This window comes from Dothidotthia symphoricarpi (genome assembly GCF_010015815.1).
Source record: "Dothidotthia symphoricarpi CBS 119687 unplaced genomic scaffold P153scaffold_17, whole genome shotgun sequence".
Lineage (NCBI taxonomy): Eukaryota > Fungi > Ascomycota > Dothideomycetes > Pleosporales > Dothidotthiaceae > Dothidotthia > Dothidotthia symphoricarpi.
The window spans coordinates 630176-649573 of record NW_022985024.1 but is presented as its reverse complement, the minus strand read 5'-3'; the positions used below and the strand labels follow the sequence as shown (position 1 = coordinate 649573).

Here is a 19398-nt window from a genome sequence, read left to right as displayed (position 1 = left end):
TCACAAAAGATGTGGTGTTTTTTGTTTGCTGTGTATAGCACAGCACCATACTCATGTATGTTCATAATGAAATGGAAAAGTCGTCGGGTTGGTCATGGCATTACGACGGTAGCGGCGGCGGCAGGGGGGTTGCTTTTCATTGCATTTCACCGCACCAACAACGGTGCATACAACATAAAAGTCGGATTACGGCAATGGGGCTGGGAGGCAAGACATGTGTACTGGCCGGCGCATTTTTTGCCTAAGATGGGAAGGAAGGGGTCAAATGTACGATTTACTTACCTACTTATTTGCACCATGTACGATAACCGACACGTCACGTCACGTAGCATATCTAGCATAATCCAAGGACAACGAAAAAGGATCAACTCACATTGAGTAGAATTTATACATCTAGCATACCATCTTGCTGTGCGTGTATAAACCGCGATGAATGTACATAACTGTGAAGTTTCAAAAACGTTTGGTCTATACTACACACATCTCAGAAGAAGAAAGAAGAAAGAATCTCATTGCTCAAACCCTCGCCAGAAAAACTTCCAGTCACTCAACTTCCCACCTGCTCTCCATCTCCCCCGGACCACCAAGAACAGAACAGAACAGAACAGAACAGAAGAAAGAAGCTAAATCTGCACCGCCCGCGGCATTAAGTATTACGCAATTCCCTCCAAACCAACCATTCAAACCAACCATCTATCAGCACACAAGCTCACCAAAAAAAAAGATATTTCATATACAGTCTTCCTTCCTTCTCATACCAATCCAATCCACCCAATCCATCCATCGCATACCAATCCATGCATTCTCTCTTTCAGCGCACCATCTCAGCCCCGCCAAAAAAGGTAGAAGGGGGGGGGGGGGGGGGGGGGGGGGGGCGGGGGGTATGTATTGTGAGAAAAGCGAGCATTCGAACGCCTCGAAAAAAACCAGATTGTTTACAAGCTAGGAAAAGAAAACGGAGCGATGTAGTTCCGAAAAGGCCATTTTATATCCAAGAAAACACACACAAGGGAAGAAAAAAGACGGCCAAGGTCGTGCGGTCGTGACAAAAGGGAAGCGGCGGGGGGTGTTTGCCTAAGTGAGGGTGTGTATAGGTATAGGTACAGGTATTTGTGGTAGAAAAGGCGACGAAACAAGGTGGGTGGCGTGTTTTTTGTAAAGGGAACATATGAGAGGTGATGACTTGTTGGCGAGGCTATGCTGCCTGTGTGTATGCGAGCCAAGCGTCGTGGGCTTCTCTTAGGACTGTATATCTTATTAGGGGATGCTCGATGGCGGGAGAAAGGTGCCTGGGGTACATACTCTGTAGGACCTGTGCTTGCGCTGTGTAGGTCTCGCAAGCGCACTGCAGGGTCCTGCCGTCGATGAAGTCTAGCACCACGCTGTTGGGGAGCTCTTGTCGGTCTTGATCAGGAGGGTATGGCGTTTCGAACTCGCTGAGGTGGAATCGCTTTACGGCGCCCTTCTGTGTATTGTGAGTTGTGGTTCGTCTCGAGAGATGGGAAAGTATGTACCTGATTCGACTTGGAAGGACTTAGGACAAGGTTGCCCGCTGCGTCGATTTCGACCCATCTTCGCTTCCAGAGCTGCGCGAACATTAGCGACTAAACAAATTCCACCGTATTGAATCAAACTCACCAATGTGTCCGGAAACTGGATGTTAAGATCGCCAACATGAACGGGCGGCGGAGGTTCGCGCGTAGAAACCAGGGATGTGCCTTGAAGATCTTCTTCTGACAGCGGTGAACTAGTGTTTGAGTTCTTCCAGGGCATTGCAGACATGGATGATGACATGCGCTTGAGCAGTTTGCTCGTGCGCGTCTCTTTCTCCTTCTTCTTGTCGTCCTTTTTCTTTTCGTCCTTCTTCTCGTCACGGCTTTCCTGGCTGTGGACAGACTTCGATTCGCTCATACGACGACCGAATGCCTTCCAGCTGCTCTCAGACGATGATCGTGGAAGATTGGGGACCTGATCGCGTGAATGCGATGAAGAGGGTGCCTTGGGAGATGTGGGTTCTGAGGCAGTACGGGGAGGGCTCTTCGGTGTAAATACCGGCTTCTGATGATCGATGATGAGGGGGCTCTGGTGAAGCTCCAATGGGGTGTTCTGGGTTGGCATCACCAGTGCGGGCTGCGTCGTACGCTCATCTCGGACAATGCGAGCAGTGACCTGAACAGACTCTGGCTTCTCGGCTTTCTGCACGTTGTATACAGTCGCCTTTGGAGTTGGCTGTAACACAGGCTTCTTGTCAGGCACCGTCGTAGCAGGCGTTTTCAAGAATGAAGGATTTCCTAGACGCTGGATTGCCCGCGCGTTCGAAGACCCCTCAACAGCTGGTGGTGTTGCGAAGAAGGAAGACTTCCTTTGTACAAGGTTAGAGCTTGGTGAGTCTGAAGCACCAAGTAATGCCGAGTCCCGGTTGGACTTCTCTGCGAGTGCCTTGATCCTTTGCGAGATACCAGAAGACACATTGGTCTTCTTAGCCATTACTACTGTATCGGTATTCGCATGTTTAGGGGGCCAAGGACCTGAAGCCTTGCGCCCCATCTGTTCTGGTGACAAACGGCTAACTCTGTTGTACTGCTGTGATGCTGACCTCACAGGAGTAGTTGCTTCGCCTGGGAATCGGCCAAAGACAGGCGTGATCGGAGACTTGGAGACTGACATGTGCTTCGCTTCTTGCAGCGTTGCACTTTGTATCTCTTCCATGAACGATTCATCTGACATGTATTCAGTTTCCGAGTTCTCTCCATCGACTTGTAGAGCCCCATGCTTCGCCCGGCGTTTCTCCTTTGATTCGTACCAACTTTGTCTTTTTGACGTTGACATGATCATGGACTCTCTATTACGCCTCTTGGATTGGGTGCCGTTCTGCTGGGAGGGCTCACCGGATGGCATGAAGATGATAGACTCACGTTTTGAACTTCGCTTCGAGGGCGCCTCGTCTTCAAGACTTGAAGGTAGAAGTGTTGTGACACGGTCATCTTCAGTAACGAAGGGGTCGTCATTTGACTGTACGCGCAAGTGGATTGAAGGAATGGGAGTCCTGCTTTCGGGGACTACTGTTGGTGAGCTGCCCACTGACAGCTGTTCATCGAGTGGATCCATAGTGCTGGTCTCGTTGGGATCCATAGTGCTGGTCTCGTTGAGATCCATAGTGCTGTGCTCGTCTTCCGACTTGTGGTGGTCGTCCTCGGACATGGATGATGGACGAGTCGAAGGCGCAACCGACGATCCGTGGGTTAGAGCTGACACAGGAGACGATATTGACGTTGTGGAATTCAGATCGTCTCTCTCCACCTGGCTAGCTGCGAAGACCATACCAGAAATATCCAGGGTGGAAACAGATGGTATGTCCTCTCCAAAAGACGTATCCTTGTCGGTATCAGACTCTTCAGTATCTCCAACGGTAAATGACACACCCGAGTCGAGTTCAGGGCTGAGATCGTTGCTTAGATTGTCAGACGCTGTAGCATCAACCTCCTCAGGTTCAGCGTCCTTGGCTTGTTCCACAATCTCCACTTCCGCCGTACTTGCTTGCTTCTCCTGTTGAGCTTTTATTTGCTTCTTTCGCAGCTCCACAGCCTTCATCAATCTGACTTTGTCCTGTGTGATGCCTGTAGATCTGCGGTGGCTGTTGTATCCGGAGACTGGCATAGACCGAACGCTGGCAGGGCTTCTGGATGTGAAGGTGATGGAGATGGGCGAGACTGGAAGATTGGGTGTTGATGGTGTTGGGGGAAGAGGAATTGAGATGGTGGAGGCGGATGTCACGTCTCCAGTTTTTTTCTGCTCGGTGGCTTTGCGGGTCGCAGAGCGGAGGTTAGAGGGCAAACTCGAGACGGTCTTCGCAACGATTTGCGAGGCGCTGCCCGAGGTGTGTGGTCTCTTGCTTTCCTGCGATGCTCGTGGCCGGGGCCCCAAGTTTACTTTTGGCTTTGTGTACTGGGCCAGGTAGTGCTCGTACAGCTCGTTGTAGTCGGGCCGGGCCGTCTGCGAGGAGCTTCGCGGTTCAGAGCCGGCGTCGAACAGCCTGTCGTAGCTCTTGAGCGTCTCGTGGATGTCGGTCAGGTCGGAGTCGGGAGAGGCTAGCGTCTCGGTTACGGTCCCGATGGTGACGTGGGAAATCTCCGGCGGCGGCTTGGACTCGACCGTCTTCTCTTCGACGCGAATAGGGGAGGGCTCGTGCTCGGGCTCGGGCGCCTGCGAGGTGATGGAGCTGTTGCGCGAGGGCGGTTCCTCGTCGCCGGCAGCGGGCTCGTGGATGGTGGGTATCAAGGGGGCGCGGGTGGCGGTGTGGGCGGTGGTGTCGTCGGGGCCGGCCTGGCTGCCCACCTCTGATTCTTCGCGGATCCAGCTCAGTTTCTGCTGGCGCGAGGAGCCGCTGGAAGACGAGCTCGAGGGCGCGGCGGTGTGCAGGGTGCAGGCCGATGCAAGGGCGGCATCGCTTAGCTCATCCGGTGTGGAGATGGAGAGGACCAGGTCGTGCGGAGCGAACTTTTCCGTGACGGCGATGAAGTGCACCGCGACGCGGGCTGCAGGGCGTGTTAGCAAGACGGAGGGTGCCAAGCGGGAGCGTCGACGTGCCTTGCAGCAGGCGCGAGGTCCCCTCGGGCACGTAGCGGACGAGCACCTTGCGGCGGCGGTACAGCAGCAGGCCGTATAGCGGCGACGTCTCGTCGTATTGGGCGACGGCGGTGCGTGCTTCTCCGACTCCACCGGATCCGCGCGTAAGGACCTCGACGGCATCCCTGGACGTGTACTTGAGCAGGAACCTACATGCCAAACATTAGCTGCGCGTCGAGATTGCACTCGCACCCAGGGCGACGCACCATCCACCGGCCTCGGCCAGAGCCCCCTGGTAGGCCTGTGTGACCTGCACCGCGTCGAGCCCGTTGAGAGACATGATTGTGCAGCCAGCGTCGGGGGGGAGCAGACGGGCGCGCTGGTCGGCGTGGAGAGGAGAGGGAGGCCAAGGGGCCGGGCGTGCGACGGAGATGTGCTGCGAGAGTCAAACGCGGATCCAACGCGCCATTGGCTCTGCTGGGCGACGCTGAGATGCACTTCACGACATGACATGTATCCTGCACTGCTGCACTGGCGCCAGGCACCGCAAAAAGAAAGGGGACCGCTACCGCGCTTCCTACGAGCGTTTCACCTTCACCAACAGACTCGCAGACGTGGCCCGTGTCGACGCCGCGAACGACTTGCCCTCCCCTTCGATTCGTGCATCCGTGGCGCTATCTGCTTCGCGTCGACCCGTCGTGACTACATGTGCCTAGGGCATCCAGCTTGCAGACAATGGAGCTTGTACATGCAAGCATATCAAGCAAGCTCTCCCCAACGCCAGGACACAGGAACGCTGCACGAGGTGGTCCCGCTTTGCAAGATTACACTGATCTGCTCTCATTAGAGCTACGACCGAGATACCAGCGTCTTTCATCGAAAGGTGTCTGTCAGAGAGTCATGGCTTCCTGTCACGGCTGTCATAACTTTAGTGTGTCTGACCCCAGACCATCCTCACACCCACTGCGTTTCCCTGCACCCATTCGCTGCTCATTCTTATGCTCTTCATTGGTCCATGCTCGCTCACTGTAACGCATCTGGTCGAGCACACCACATGACTGCCCGACCATCGCAGCAACAAAAGCATTGAACGCGTCAAATCTAATCACCATCCTGCCAGCACCCCAAAGAAGCTAAACAGCCACAAACCCTACCATACATAACAATGTAATTTTGCTGAAGTTCAAAAAACGACACATCAACAGCGTACCTGACTACGCCACCATGATGCTGGAACATGCCCCTCGTTTTCCCCGCCCCCTTGCAGCATGCATGACGGCCCACCAGCTCGCTCACGGTAGTGAACCAGATGATTCTTCGCGTGGCCCTAGACCTGCAGCGGAGGCGGCAATCGGTCGGTAGCGGCCGGACATATATATCTCTGCAAGCATATCATCAATCGACGTTCCATGCCCTGAACTTGAAGTCCAATCCACGCCAACAACTCCTCGCCCACCAGAAACCAGACACCAACGCGCAAATAACATAACCAAAAGGAGACACGCCAAAAACTAAATCCCAGAAAACAACCCCAACAACCCCTCGCAATGACATCACTCCCCCCCGCGCCCACCCTCCCCCACAGCCCCGACCCAACCCTCACAAAAGTCCTAGACCTCCTCTTCGAGCCCTCGCCGCCCCTACACACCCTGACCCTCCCCATCCTGCGCTCAACCCCCTTCCCCGACTACGCCACCCTCATCGTCGCCGTCAGCGCGCAGCTCAACGCTCTGGCAAGCTCCTCCACCCGCGAAGACACAGCCACGCTCTCCGAGATCCTGTGCGCGCACCCGCGCCTGGGCGAGAAGAAGGTCGACAGCGAGCAGAGCCGTAAGGAGCAGGCGCAGCTGCAGGGTGGGGGGGAGGGGGAGGGGGAGAAGTTGGAGGTGTTAAATCGGGAGTATGAGGAGAGGTTTCCGGGGCTGAGATATGTGTAAGTGGTTGTGTGAATGCGTGGGTGTGTTTCTGTGTGCTTGTTTGGATGTGGCTGATCTTCTTTGTTTCTTTCTTTCTGTCTGCTTCCCGCCGTGGTGATGCAACGAGACATGCCTCCGAGTCCGCGCATACTAATCAACCCGCGCAGCGTCTTCGTAAACGGGCGTTCCCGTCCCGCCGTCATGGAGAATATGCGCGCCCGCATCGACCGCGGCGATATTAAGGCTGAGCGGCAAGAAGCTATACAGGTACGACTCACACCCTCTCCATCCCTATCGCATCTCCGTTTTTGTCAGCGAGTTCGGTATAAGAAAGGAGGCACTGACTCTGTTGTGGCACAGGCAATGTGCGATATAGCAGCCGATCGGGCGTCGAAACTGCAGGCGTGATGGAGTGGTTCTCGTGTTTGATTGCTTTTTTAAGAGTGAGACGGGGAATGCGTTTATGTTGAACACGATACGATACGATGTGGATGTCTTATGATTGATGAACTGGATTGAATTGTACAACAACTCCCTCTGGACTACGGATAGTAGGTAGGTATATAACATATGTCTGCCAACACACAGCTCTGACGTAAAGCATCTACTGGAAACTGAGTATCATGAATGCATAACACAGCATACACGCAAAAAAATGCGTTAGGCAAACCGTCAAACGACGCAACAACATTGGCTCGCTATGCAGGATGCGAGACGACCACCGACGGGAAAAAAAGTCGTCAAAATCTCTCAGGATAAACCCCCCAACATAATCACCGCAACACCAACCTCCCCAACACGCCCCTCAACCCATCCGCCCCCTCTCTCCCCGCATCCCCCAACTCGCGCTCCACCTTACCCACACACTCCTCGCACTTCCCCCTCAGCTCCTCGATCACCCCGCGACTATATTCGAAGCTGCCCTTGCTCTCCATGTACCTGAGCGCATAGCGCTTGACCTCCTCATCCGTCGTCTTCTGCTTGAGGATGTTGATCAGGATCTGATTTGTGGGGTCGGCGCGGATAGCGTGGATGACGGGGAAGGAGAATTTGCCTTCTGTCAGGTCTTCGCAGAGGCCTTTGAGGGAGGTGTAGGAGCTGGTGGGGAGGAGGTTGAGGTGGTCGTCGAGGATTTGGAAGAGTAGGCCGATTGTGGAGACTAGGGGGGAGCAGTCGCTGGGTTGAATTAGCTGGGTTGGTTGATTGATTGAATGTGTAGAGGGGAAACGTACATGTCCACTGTACTCTCTGCCTGCATCAGCTTGATTGCCAGTCTGAACAGTCCCCCTGTTTTGTTCCCCACCATCTCTAGATAGTCTGCTTCGCTCGGACATGTCAGGCTGTCGCGCCAGTACAAGTCCATGCCCTGCCCGCGATGCAGATTCAGCAGCTCTTCTGTGAATATCTCAACGAGTTTCGGGTTATTCATGAGGAGCAGATCTTGCAAGGCCTTGAAGTAGACGTAGTTTGCCGAGTTGATTGTTTGCGCCACGCCGAAGATGCTATTAGCGACTGGGATTCCGCGGCGCAAAACCGACGAGTCTTCCACGTCGTCGACACTATCCTGCGAATCAGCTTCAGCTCGCGAAAGGGTGGATGACTGTGGGGCAGCACGTACAGCAACGACGCAGTATGCAGCATGCCCACCACCCGCGTGATGACCTCCAACCTCTCCCCGGGCACCTGCAGCCACTTGTTGAAGGCCGCAATACACTGACTCCGGATATCTTTCCCGGGGTGCCCAAACAGATAGTCATACGGCCCCAGTAGTATGCGCTCCTTCTCCTCGGTCCATGCAACCCCGTTGCCCAATATCAGGTCCTCGCCTACGCCCTTCGACTCGGACGGCGGACTCAGCGGCGTAGGGTAGTTGGTGCTGACCTCCAAACTCGCCGTCGCGCGTGCATCTGTCGCCATGGCGTCGGGCGAGAAGTTGGGGTTGTGCGATGTCTTGCTCTTCTTGCTCTGGCCCATCCAATCGAGTTCGCTGAGCGGGCGCAGCACAGAGGGACGCGGGTGTATGGTGGAGTGTGGTGTGCCGACGATACCGGTCGAGCTTGTGCGGGGTGGGATAGCGTTGGGGCTGGCGAAAGGATGGGGAGCGACGCTCATGGTGGTCTGGAGGCAGATATAGATGCCTGCTGCGCACGAGGCCGGCTGATGGCGGATGGCGGATGACGGAAGCCGCGACTATGCACGGGAGTAGACGCGTTTCACGAGGCGGAGCCCGCGGGGAGAGATGCGACGGTGCTTTTGGGGTGGTAGCTTGTGGAGCTTCGGGGAGCGCGGAGGCCGTGTCAGATGGGCAGCACGAGAGCAGAGTGGGAGAGGATACATGTCAGTGCAAAAGGAACACGTTAGCTCGAGGCTCTGCAGCATCTTCTGCGGCTCACATCCATTGCTGGAGCTGTCCGCAGATCGTAAAATGCACGACGTAGTCGCCAACCAAATGTTCGGGATGCCGCTTAACCGAGTTTAGCTCGACATCTCGACACGATTCATGCACGCTGCGCGCGTCAAAACCTGAATGTACTTGAAAAAGGAACTATGGTGAAGGCAATGTATCATGCGTATTTGGGAAGTGCTTCTTGTATGTATAGGGGACGCCACAATAACAACCGTGAACTGGCTAGCAGCCTTCCGACAATACGTACGAGCATTAATCGTCCTCTGCCAACCGTAAAAGCAGGATGTAAGCTGCACCGACAAGCCAGCAAACCACACCAATGAGATTTACACAAGTGTACGCAAGGCGTTTGCTGCTAGTCCAATCGGCAAGAGGCTCTTATACTCACCGTCGATGTAGTTGTCGAGCTGTTGCATGATTTGTTGCACCTTGATATGCTAATTTTAACTTGCTACAACTACATATATCAAATACCTTGTAAGAAGCACATTCTCCAAAAACAGCCATTGCACTGTCGAATTCCTCGACAAAGAATCATAATCCGCCCGTCCATGCTCAGAGTTCTGTTGGAGCCGTGCTCTTCCTCTTCTTCGTTACAACTGTCGCCATCACCCGTTTTCGTTGAGCTTCAAGAATCGTCCTCAAATGGTCGCCAATCTCTTTCGTAACCTCTTCCACATCGCTATTGGTCGACACGAATCGATAACTGTCCTCACTCAAGTCAAGGATATCGACCGCAGCATCCACCTTGCCCTGCGCCATACCAACAGCCTCCAGCCACGGGAACGCATCGCGGTAGATCCGCTCAGCAACCTTTTTCGTTGAACGATGATAGCCCATATGCGTATCGATGGAAACTTTGGAGAGGTTGGTTGCCCAGACGAGTACCGCGAAGCATGCGTGATTGTATGGCTTAGTCCCACGACCATCTCCCCACCCCAGCAGTCTGATCCTCTTCAAGAGCGACGCTCCAGTAGGTCCGAGGTTAACTAGGAGATTATAGAGTGCGCTTGTGTCCATGAAGGTGAACTCGTTGGAGTACAGAATGCTACGGCCTTCGTGAAGAATCTGCTTGTTCACTGCAAGAAGCGAAGGCACGAGCACAGCAGGCTCCTCCGTGTTGGCTTTGATTTTGTAATTGATAACAACAGAGCCATTGTAACCTCTTAGGTCTTCCATCAGTTTGGCAGTCACGCGTTTGACGGTGCGGCGCTTGTGTTTGTTCACAGAGACGAGGTTGATGCCCGAGGGATCTGCAAGGACGTAGTGGTATATCTCGTTGCGAATTTCCGCCGGAAGCTCAAGAAAAGGGAAGGTCTTGTGCTTGGGGAGAGGCCTAGAGGTTCGTGTAGCTTTGCGCTTCTGTATGTATTCAGTATTGAATTGCAAAACGCGACGGTCAATGAACCTTCAGTTGCGGAGTTTCATAATCAGACTCGGAATCATCAACCTCCAATTCTTCGAGGCAGTAAACGACTTGTGTCCTCTTGCGTTTGGAGTAGCGTCCTGAGGCGAAGGTAACCTCGTCGGCTGTGGATTGAGACATGACGAATTGACAGAACAGAGACTGGATGATAGAGAAGAGAGGAGAAGTTGGATTGAGACGCGATGTAGAAACACGAAAAGAACACGCTTGCATGCGACTTTATGAGTAAAAGACCGTGACAGTAGAGTGAGCGTTAGCGTAGGCAGCAATTCGGGCTACGCAGGGGTTAGTAAGGCATCAACCTGCGCAATCCCAGGAGCCTCGAAAGGCGATTGGAAAACTGATCGTTATGCGGTCACTGGCATCTCCAGATTGAGCGCTCGTGATTATTTCGCGAACTCTGATGATGGGGTGAAGAGTGAAGAGTAGACTACTGGCAGCAGGCGCGACGAAGGTAGTATTGCTTAGTCACGTTAATCGCTAACCGCATTCAGTTGTTGGAAATCTGCGACACCACTCGCCTCGAAACAACATGCCTTCAATTGAGTATCTGCAGTCTCTTACGCTCGACCTACCGCCGAGCTGCATCGAGTTCTGGCCTCGCAACTCACAGTACGCTGTTATTGGGACGTACAATCTCGAGAAACAGGATGAGTCGAAACCATCAGAACCTGCACAAGAGGAGGGGCAGAAGAATGGCCAGCAACGTAATGGTAGCTTGATATTAGTCCGGACCAGAGACGATCTTGTGTATGTGCATATTACGTGTCTCTGATTTGGAATCCTGATCTGACCTGGTGTAGGGAGATCATTGGAACACTGTCAACATCTTCAGCTGTCTTGGACGTCCATTTCATACCAAGTGAGGATCTGGGCTCGATATTTGGTGTAGCAACATCAACAGGATCAATCGGTATTTACGAGATTGTACAGTCCCATGGGCAACTACCCATGATCGAACACGTCAAAACCATTCAATACTTCCCGGAAAATGTGCTCATTACCGCGTTCTCGTGGCATCCCGAGACTCCTGCAGTCGGCATGACTCTTTCGACCGGCAAAGTTTGTCTGGGAATCGTGGATCTAGGAGAGGAGATAGAGTCCCCATCGCACATCGACATTGGTGGTCACGAACTCGAAGCCTGGACGCTTGCGTTCCTTCCAAACGGATCAGGACTGTATTCTGGGGGTGACGATAGCGCTCTGAAATTTCTGGAAGTATCCGACAACCCTACAAGTGTTCATGAGGGAACTCCCACGCCTTCTGGGAGGATGCCATGGACGGACAAAAAGATACACGGAGCAGGTGTCACTGCAATCCTTCCCATCGCTTTGGACGACACAAGAAGTCTGATCGTCACTGGCAGCTACGACGATCATATTCGACTTGTTCAAGTTTCTAACGCTGGACATCGTCAGGTTCTCACCGAGATGAACCTTGGCGGAGGCGTTTGGAGATTGAAGATGCTCGAAAGGAAGCCAGTACTGCCGGCAGATTGGGACTCTTCAAAACCTATCCCATGTCCAGACGAGATCACTCTTCTCGTGAGCTGCATGCATGCTGGTACTCGCATCATAAAGCTTGTTCGCAGCGGGGAGGATTGGCAGTTTGAAGTTCTCGGAATGTTTCAGAGACACAAGAGTATGAACTATGGCAGCGATTGCCGGCCAGAGTTTAACGCGAAGGGTCAACGGACATTCATCACGACGAGTTTCTATGATCGGCTAGTGTGTCTTTGGAGATTCTGAAAGAGGAGCTTGGATGAAAAACTGATGAGGTAGCGGAATTTGTATAGCGTTGACTATCACAACACAACGCACCATGCAAATGGAGCGCTTTGGTTCACCTATATCTGAGAGTTATCAGCCCATCATCAGCTAAGCAACAGTATACATGGCTCACTTTTTACCAGAGTAACAATCAAAACTGCCTGTGATCGAATTGGCGAACACGCTCGAACTACTGTGCTGCTACCTTTCTCCAAATACACGATATTAGCTAGCAGAAAAATAATATCACGTACTTAGTTAGCGACACAGCTAACTTAAGTAGTAAAAAATCTGAGGATAAAAAGATGCAAAAACATACAACAGCGGGAATTCGCTAGTTGTCTCCAACCCAGCTACTAATCCGCCGGTACACTGCTTGAGTACAGCTGAGCGAACGGGAAGCTCTATTTTCAGCGTCCTATGGTCGTATGTGACAGTTCAAGCAAGCTTTTGTTACATATCCGCATCGATCATTGTGAATGTGAAGGAAAACACACAACAACGGCGCAAATTTCGAGAGGCATCGAGGTGGCGATAAAATACCGCACTAAGCATAACAACGTAGAGTTGCGAACAGTCATCATCAACAAGGCAACGAGGGTTAAGCACATTTAAAAAAAACCTTGATAGGCGATTACTCTAAAGGAAGATACAGATCAAAAATATTATACACTCCATCTGACTGCACTCCACCCACGACGTCCTATGTTTGCAGATATTTGGGCCTAAATTACGAATGTGGGGGATGAAACGAGGTTGAAACCAAGGAAATAAAGGTATGGTGTGTGGTGAGGAGTATCAATATTACTGCAATAGAGCGCGATGAATATGTTGAGTGTTGAGCCTACATGTTCTTGGGAAGAAGGTTTCATTCCATCCTATGTCGAATTCCTTTCCATGACAAATAGTGACCTTGGTGATGCGTTTGCACATATGACGGGTCCCTTGTCACTTCTTAGAAGGAATAAGATGTATTGAATGTGTTTTTTCATCTGCAAAGCAAGTCACAATATTGCTAGAAGACTATCTGCTGGATGTTACACAACTCCCACATAGTTGTGAATACATGCTTGATCGTAGGGCTGAGCTAGCCGAACCTTAAATAGATTTGCGCAGCGTGTCATGCAGGGTCGCGTCGATCTCTGAAACACCCTGGCTTTGTCCGCGACATTCCTAAGACACTCCGCGACACAATAACTTCAACCCCACAAACTGTCCTTACTCTCAACACTGATTCCTGCACTAAGGCGATTCACACATAACTTGAGTTCGAGTGCCAGAAAACATACTTAGGCAATGGCATCATCGATTGAAGAGGAAAGTCCACCACCCGTACCCCCGAAACCCACACAACACGTCGCCAGTGAGGCAGAAAGCTGCCCTACATGTGGCGACAGTGTGCCCTCAGATATCCACGATCTTGAAGACGCGAAGAGGAGGATTATGGAGCTGGAGGCGCAGGTGCAGTTCCTGAAGGAGAAGGCGACTGCTGCTGGTATGTTGCCTGAGACATACACGCGACACTACCGTATGACGTGCTAAGACACACGACTCAGACTGACAGAGTATAGTATACAAATATGCCGACTATGAAGATCAGATACGAGCCCTCAAAGGCGTCTCGACCCCTATGAAGCTCCCGCGCTCCTACACAGCTCCAACCCTCGAACTTTCACAACCCTCGACCGATGATCCACGCCCTACAACCCCCAGCTCAGGAGCACAGGCACAGTCACGCTTCTCCTTCTTCACTAACCGTCGTCCCTTGACCAATAACGCGATGCCGCTACTTTCCTCTCCGCCACCCGACACCGACCTCCTGAATGAGTTGGAACGCGAACGTGCGCTACGCACAAAGGCAGAAGACAGGGCACGCACAATCGACCTGGAGATTGAGGAGCTGAGCGTGACGCTATTCTCGCAGGCGAATGAAATGGTGGCTGAAGAGCGTAGAGCGAGGGCGAAACTGGAAGAGAGAATCGAGATGTTGGAGAAAAAGGATAAAGACAAGGCGGGAAGGTTGGAGCGCTTAGAGAAGGCTGTTGCCAGAGTCGCACGCGTAAAGGTCATACTGGAAGAGCCAGATAAGACCGTGTCTAACACGTCGGATGTGATGTCTACTATTTTGGCTCCACCGATACAGGTATGACGACTTGCCAATATGTTTCTCCCCTGGCAGGGTAATCTGGGATCCGCTATTTGTTATTTGTTTTTCTTTTCGTCTCGCAATTTCCCTTCTTGAGATACCCCTATTTTGTGTTTTTATATTTCTTCTGCATTGGGACAGGCGCAAGTCATGGGTTGACAGCATTTGAGTCGGTATCTGTTGTATTTTGGAACTATATGAAGTCGAATTTGCATTGTTTTATCATGCGACATGGGCTTGCACGTCAGTTAGAAGATCTAGACATGTGTAACGTATAAATGCAGCAGAATAGAAGATGAGTGTCTTTCAGCCGCGAAGCCCCCATTCGCTTCGACATAATGAGTTAATCACTCGACGACTTCTGCCCTTTCGATAACCGACCAAACATTGCCTAGTAAGCGGAGCTGGATTCAGAGTTTAAGACTACCGTTCCCAATACGTACCGAAGAGAAGCACTTGTACGAGGCAGACACGCTGGATTGCATTATACGTAAAATAGTACGAAATGCTATGAGACATTACTCAAATCTAACACGACTATCGCCTATTTTTGATAATATACGCAGCCTTCTCGCCCACAGCGTACATAGTCGATTGAATATGCTGACTCGGCACGAGGGGCACAATCGAGGCATCGACAATCGACAACTTGTTCACTCCATAAAACAATAACTCATCGCTTACACATCCGCCCTGCTCCTCCGGCATCATAGCACAAGACCCGGTCGGGTGCGAAAGCGACGGTACGAAACTCTTCAAGTCGATCATCTTGTTGATCAGCTCCTCGTCGCTTGTGTACTGCGTTCCAGGAGACGTCTCGACAGGCGAGAACTTCTCAAGCTCGGGACGCGCCCAAAGAGTACGGATGTAGCGCACACAGGCAGCCATGACGGACTTGTCAATAGGATTTGTGAGCGTGCTGTAGACGATTCTCGGAGGCCCTTGGGGGTTGGTCGGGTTGAGTGTAATGGTTCCACGTGAGAGGGGCTTTTGGATGGAAACCATGACGAAAGCACCTGACCCTGGAATGGGGTACTCGACGATACCCGCCTTGGGGTTCTGGAACAGGCCGGCGAGGACTTCACGCTGTGCTTGCACTCCCTTGAGAAGCTTGGTGCTGTTTTTATACAGCGCGGGCAGGTAGGCGTCGTTAGCCTGGTTCCGAACTTGTGTGGCAAGGTCGTTGAAGGTCTCGGGGGCGACTTGAGGCAGAGGAATGAAGGCGATGCTGTTCCCACGCGCCTGGGTCAGTGGACCTGTCTTGTTGGTGGTGTACTCTTCCCATGCCGACGCATTGAATGCTGGGTCTGACCATGAGTTTGGGTTGGGTACGCTCATATTCGAGATGGTAAAGGACATGCTGCCGTAAGGGTGGTCCTGGAAGTTGGCTCCAACACCATCGTGAGCAAGCTTGACTTTGATACCAGCAGCTTCGAGGACCGACTTGGGGCCAATACCGCTGAGCTGTAGGAGTTTGGCTGTGTTGACAGCGCCGGCTGCTAGGATGACCTCTTTACTCGCGTATACCGTCTTCGTTATGCCGGTCTTGTCCGAAATCTTTACGCCACGGGCAGTGAGCTTCCTGCCATTATCGAACACAAGTTCAGTTGCGATCGTCTCCAACAAGACGTGGAGGTTTGAACGCGAAGAGACCGGATCGTAGTACGAGTTCCTGGCATGGGTTCTCTCTCCCTTCGCAGGATCAAAGGTCTCCGGGTACCATGATGCACCATAGGACTCCCCGTTGTTACCATCGTGGGCCATATGTGTACCCGCGCCCGCATACGCCGCAAAGTAATCTTTCACATCCGGAAACTGGAAGTCCGAGAAACCGACTTTCAAAGGCCCATCTCCATACACATCTGGATTCCAGGTGATCCCATACTTATCTACAGTCTCCTGCGTAGGCGCAACGAACTTCGTTCCCTTCTTGAAGAATGGGTACATGCCCGCCCAGCCCCAGCCCTTATTGCCTAACGCCTCCCAGGCATCGTAGTCGGCGGCAGACCCACGATCATACGCCATGCCGTTGATGACCGAACCACCGCCGAGGACGTGGGCAACGCGCGTGTTCCAGGTCAGGTTGTTGAGCCCGGGCTCCGGTTCCGAGACGTAGTTTTGCCATAAGAGGGTTTGATTGAGGGTGTAGGTTGCGCCGTACGGCATGCGTATTGCAGCATTGTCGTCTGCACGTCCAGCTTCAATGACGAGGACGTTGTCTAGCAAGCACCGTCTTAGCAACTATACTATCGAGGTTTCAGGCACAACAAGGGTGCAAACTTACTGTGCTTGTCCTCGGTGAGCCTATTAGCGACAATCAGGCCAGTGACTCCACCTCCAATAATCACATGGGTATAATCACTCGGCGAAGCAACAGTCAAACCTAAAAGCTGAAGAGCAATTGCAAAAGAAGTGGATGAGCGCATCTTCATAACACAATCTCAACCAATTTAAAGAATGAATAGCGGAGTTAGATGAAAAACCGACAGATTCAAGGCTCTGCGTACTCTTTAAATCAGATCTCATTTCCAGCACACTGTAGTCTTTGTACGCATCACAAATCGCCCCTTACAAAAATATCACGCACCGCTAACATATCTCGCCGTATCGGCCAGGAACATGACGAGCATGTGCCAATCTCTTCTTCTCTGTTCGGAGTTCTTCTAGAACCCTGCTACGCAGGATGGATGGAGCATACCAGACCACAATCTCGGAAGAAAGGGTAGTCTGGCGAAATTGCGATACTCACTTCTGCTCCACAACGGCTCGGTCCTGCGCACCCGTTGGGCGTTTTGGGTGGGTCTTGAACATTTGCCGGAGGGTGTGGGTCAGGCGTGACTCGGAGTTTTTCTGCTGCAGGGTTCTGTGAAGAGACGACATTGGTTATGAACAATCCCAAATGGACCTTGCACGAGTTGCAGCAGGGGATGCGCGTGGGAATTTTCAGCCTGCGTGTCAATCCGGATGGCGTATCGTTCTATCTATGCCCCAGGTCAAGCGATCCGACCGAAATACTGGGAAGGAATGAACAGCTTCAATTGACTGCGAGTGGTTTTGAAGCGTGATATCAAGGCAGTCAGTCTTCGTCGGAAACACACCGCATACTTTCACAAGGAAAATGCACTTATCGGGCTACCAACATCCGGAAGTTGCAGCTCCACCGTCAGGATTCGGCGGCGATAAGTTCCATAACGTCTTTGGAGATTACCGGAAATCTAGAATACGGTATGTGGCGACCGTCTGTCATCTCCAAACAGGAATAATGCCAGGAGTTTATCGACGACTTCCATGACTTGAGGTGCTCTGGACATGACAGGTCGCGATAGAGCAACATACAAGCGTGTTTTATAGAATTCTGGTGGCGAGACAGTCGACCCATGAGGGTGGGGTTGTAGAAAATTAGAGTTTGCATGGAACATTACACACGACGGACAAGGCCTACAGAATCTGCCTACCGATAGAGCTCGTGCGGGCATTGCGAAACTGAATCCCTACATGGTAGTTTGTGCCTCGGGTGACTGTGGCAATGATAATTTGGAGGTACACGTGGGAGATACGAGGAAGAAGAGTTATGAAATTTGCTACTCATCGTCTCGTCTGTTAGGAGTTGGTTTTGATTTTGTACATTTGCAGCCTCACAATGGCAGATACACAAGGAGAATGGCCGAATCGCAGGTCCGACATTCTTTTTGCGACAGTTCCTATCAGTGCTCTCGCTACCATCTTTCTTATTTGGAGAATTGTGTATGGACTGGTGAGCAGGCGGAGCCTATTGCTATGTGACTACTTACTTATCATCGCTGGAGTAAGTTATTCACCATCATTGGTATTCAAACTCCACAATTGCTTACGAATAGAACAGATGATGAACGTAACCACAACCGCAATACGCTTCAAGACAACTTACCACGGGCAGGGCAGACATATGAACGATCCAAGCATCAAGGTCCCAGAGGATATCCTTGCGTACAGTTATTTCTTGTGGATCGGGCAGGTCATCAATCTGATGGCTGTGGCAGTTCTCAAGTACTCCATTTGCACATGGCTCTTGATCCTGAAGTTTTCCAGAATATACACCAGTATCGTCTGGGTGTCTATTCTGTTAGTAACTGTTTTCACCTTCATCTTACCGACACTGGGAGTATTCTCGTGCACGCCTTTTGAGTCGAACTGGAACAGAACTATCGAGGGGAAATGTTTTTTTCGGGGAAATTTGCAATTGGCATATGCGCAGGTTGGTCGCATCCGACTCCACTAAGAAAATTCCTACTGATTTGGCTAGGGAGTTACCAATGTGGTCACAGACCTTGTGTACGTCGTGGCTCCCCTACTCTACCTTTCCACGGTCCAGTTACCGAGTCGTACACAATGGGGCTTGCGGTTTGTCTTCTGTCTTGGTCTCGTGTAAGCTGACCCCCCATCTTAACGACATATTGCGCGTACTGACACTCCGCTAGAGCAACAGCATGTTCAGTCGTCAAGACCTTCGAGATGAACGCCCTCCTCAAGACACATGATCCAACATGGGACGGTGTAAACCTCTCCATCTGGAGTGGAACCGAACTCTCAGTCGGCATCCTGGTCGCCAGTCTACCGCCACTGCGCAAGCAGATCGACACGATTCTCCGCACGATGCTTCCATCAACGTTCATGACAAAGACGAGAATCCCAGCCAGTTTGCCCATGTTCAATGTCAACAAGACAAATGAGCGAACCGGGAACAACGATGACGGAGATAGTGACCGGCACATGCTTTCTGGGGAGGAGGACGGGAGGATTAGGAAGACGGTAGTACATGAAGTCACGAGTGTAGAACGCGGTGATAAAACACAGACTTCGAGCAGGACTCTTAGTGTCTATGGGAAGATCGATGGGTGAAGTACAGGCAGGGCAAGTACTTCGAAGAGAATGTTGAACTGTTCGAAATTTGAATTGGTGCTTTGTTTTCGCCTAGATGGTGATGTAGCTTGGGAATCTCTTATGTTTGTTTTCAGTTTCAGTGGTGTGCATCTATCATCTGTCAGCAAATATAGCTTTGTGACTTTTACTTGAAGTCTCAAGGCTTTGATCTTCGAATTCGTCGAACGATATGACCTGTATGCTAGACTGAGGATGACCGGCCTTGGAACATAAAAAGGTAATTGAGACGACGAAATCTAAATGGAGT

General features: G+C 51.7%; 8 protein-coding genes across 8 annotated transcripts; 4 read left to right on the top strand and 4 right to left on the bottom strand.

The window, feature by feature from the left end:
* Positions 1–854: 854 nt before the first annotated feature.
* On the bottom strand, positions 855–5009 carry P153DRAFT_369225 (uncharacterized protein). The gene is made up of 6 exons (XM_033668709.1): positions 4833–5009; positions 4588–4775; positions 1639–4535; positions 1515–1586; positions 1303–1465; positions 855–1245 (listed from the first exon to the last, which is right to left on the bottom strand). The coding sequence occupies exons 1-6, from the start codon at positions 4904–4906 to the stop codon at positions 1196–1198; spliced, it is 3444 nt and encodes a 1147-aa protein (XP_033520921.1). The 5' UTR covers positions 4907–5009; the 3' UTR covers positions 855–1195.
* A 1104-nt stretch (positions 5010–6113) lies between these two features.
* Positions 6114–6503, top strand: P153DRAFT_359510 (uncharacterized protein; the record flags this gene model as incomplete). Its single annotated transcript, XM_033666872.1, has 1 exon — positions 6114–6503. One exon carries the CDS (start codon positions 6114–6116, stop codon positions 6501–6503), a length of 390 nt encoding a protein of 129 aa, XP_033520920.1.
* P153DRAFT_425095 (uncharacterized protein) lies at positions 6469–8877 on the bottom strand. Its single transcript, XM_033672519.1, has 4 exons — positions 8101–8877; positions 7715–8041; positions 7342–7658; positions 6469–6773 (listed from the first exon to the last, which is right to left on the bottom strand). Exons 1-4 carry the CDS (start codon positions 8592–8594, stop codon positions 6757–6759), a joined length of 1155 nt encoding a protein of 384 aa, XP_033520919.1. The 5' UTR covers positions 8595–8877; the 3' UTR covers positions 6469–6756.
* A 567-nt stretch (positions 8878–9444) lies between these two features.
* Positions 9445–10435, bottom strand: P153DRAFT_297883 (uncharacterized protein; the record flags this gene model as incomplete). Its single annotated transcript, XM_033664184.1, has 2 exons — positions 9445–10251; positions 10298–10435. 2 exons carry the CDS (start codon positions 10433–10435, stop codon positions 9445–9447), a joined length of 945 nt encoding a protein of 314 aa, XP_033520918.1.
* A 412-nt stretch (positions 10436–10847) lies between these two features.
* P153DRAFT_346364 (uncharacterized protein) lies at positions 10848–12064 on the top strand (the record flags this gene model as incomplete). The annotated part of the gene is made up of 2 exons (XM_033666123.1): positions 10848–11069; positions 11123–12064. 2 exons carry the CDS (start codon positions 10848–10850, stop codon positions 12062–12064), a joined length of 1164 nt encoding a protein of 387 aa, XP_033520917.1.
* Positions 12065–13245: 1181 nt separating this feature from the next.
* P153DRAFT_322501 (uncharacterized protein) lies at positions 13246–14518 on the top strand. Its single transcript, XM_033665179.1, has 2 exons — positions 13246–13580; positions 13657–14518. The coding sequence occupies exons 1-2, from the start codon at positions 13382–13384 to the stop codon at positions 14232–14234; spliced, it is 777 nt and encodes a 258-aa protein (XP_033520916.1). The 5' UTR covers positions 13246–13381; the 3' UTR covers positions 14235–14518.
* A 250-nt stretch (positions 14519–14768) lies between these two features.
* On the bottom strand, positions 14769–17247 carry P153DRAFT_407673 (GMC oxidoreductase; the record flags this gene model as incomplete). Its single annotated transcript, XM_033672047.1, has 4 exons — positions 16819–17247; positions 16516–16614; positions 14916–16450; positions 14769–14879 (listed from the first exon to the last, which is right to left on the bottom strand). The coding sequence occupies exons 1-4, from the start codon at positions 16859–16861 to the stop codon at positions 14769–14771; spliced, it is 1788 nt and encodes a 595-aa protein (XP_033520915.1). The 5' UTR covers positions 16862–17247.
* A 624-nt stretch (positions 17248–17871) lies between these two features.
* On the top strand, positions 17872–19364 carry P153DRAFT_425089 (uncharacterized protein; the record flags this gene model as incomplete). Its single annotated transcript, XM_033672518.1, has 5 exons — positions 17872–18036; positions 18094–18465; positions 18514–18635; positions 18689–19019; positions 19293–19364. 5 exons carry the CDS (start codon positions 17872–17874, stop codon positions 19362–19364), a joined length of 1062 nt encoding a protein of 353 aa, XP_033520914.1.
* Positions 19365–19398: the final 34 nt, after the last annotated feature.

Bases quoted from the DNA above. Each gene is read 5' to 3' on its own strand.
- P153DRAFT_369225 (XM_033668709.1), bottom strand. From the start codon at position 4,906: ATGTCTCTCAACGGGCTCGACGCGGTGCAGGTCACACAGGCCTACCAG. The intron at 4,536-4,587 runs GCACGTCGACGC...CACGCCCTGCAG, and splicing joins GACCTCGCGCCTGCTGCAAG to CCCGCGTCGCGGTGCACTTC. The intron at 1,587-1,638 runs GTGAGTTTGATT...ATGTTCGCGCAG, and splicing joins TCCAGTTTCCGGACACATTG to CTCTGGAAGCGAAGATGGGT.
- P153DRAFT_425095 (XM_033672519.1), bottom strand. From the start codon at position 8,594: ATGAGCGTCGCTCCCCATCCTTTCGCCAGCCCCAACGCTATCCCACCC. The intron at 8,042-8,100 runs GTACGTGCTGCC...TTCGCAGGATAG, and splicing joins CTGCATACTGCGTCGTTGCT to TGTCGACGACGTGGAAGACT. The intron at 7,659-7,714 runs GTACGTTTCCCC...AATTCAACCCAG, and splicing joins GCAGAGAGTACAGTGGACAT to CGACTGCTCCCCCCTAGTCT.
- P153DRAFT_322501 (XM_033665179.1), top strand. From the start codon at position 13,382: ATGGCATCATCGATTGAAGAGGAAAGTCCACCACCCGTACCCCCGAAA. The intron at 13,581-13,656 runs GTATGTTGCCTG...GACAGAGTATAG, and splicing joins GGAGAAGGCGACTGCTGCTG to TATACAAATATGCCGACTAT.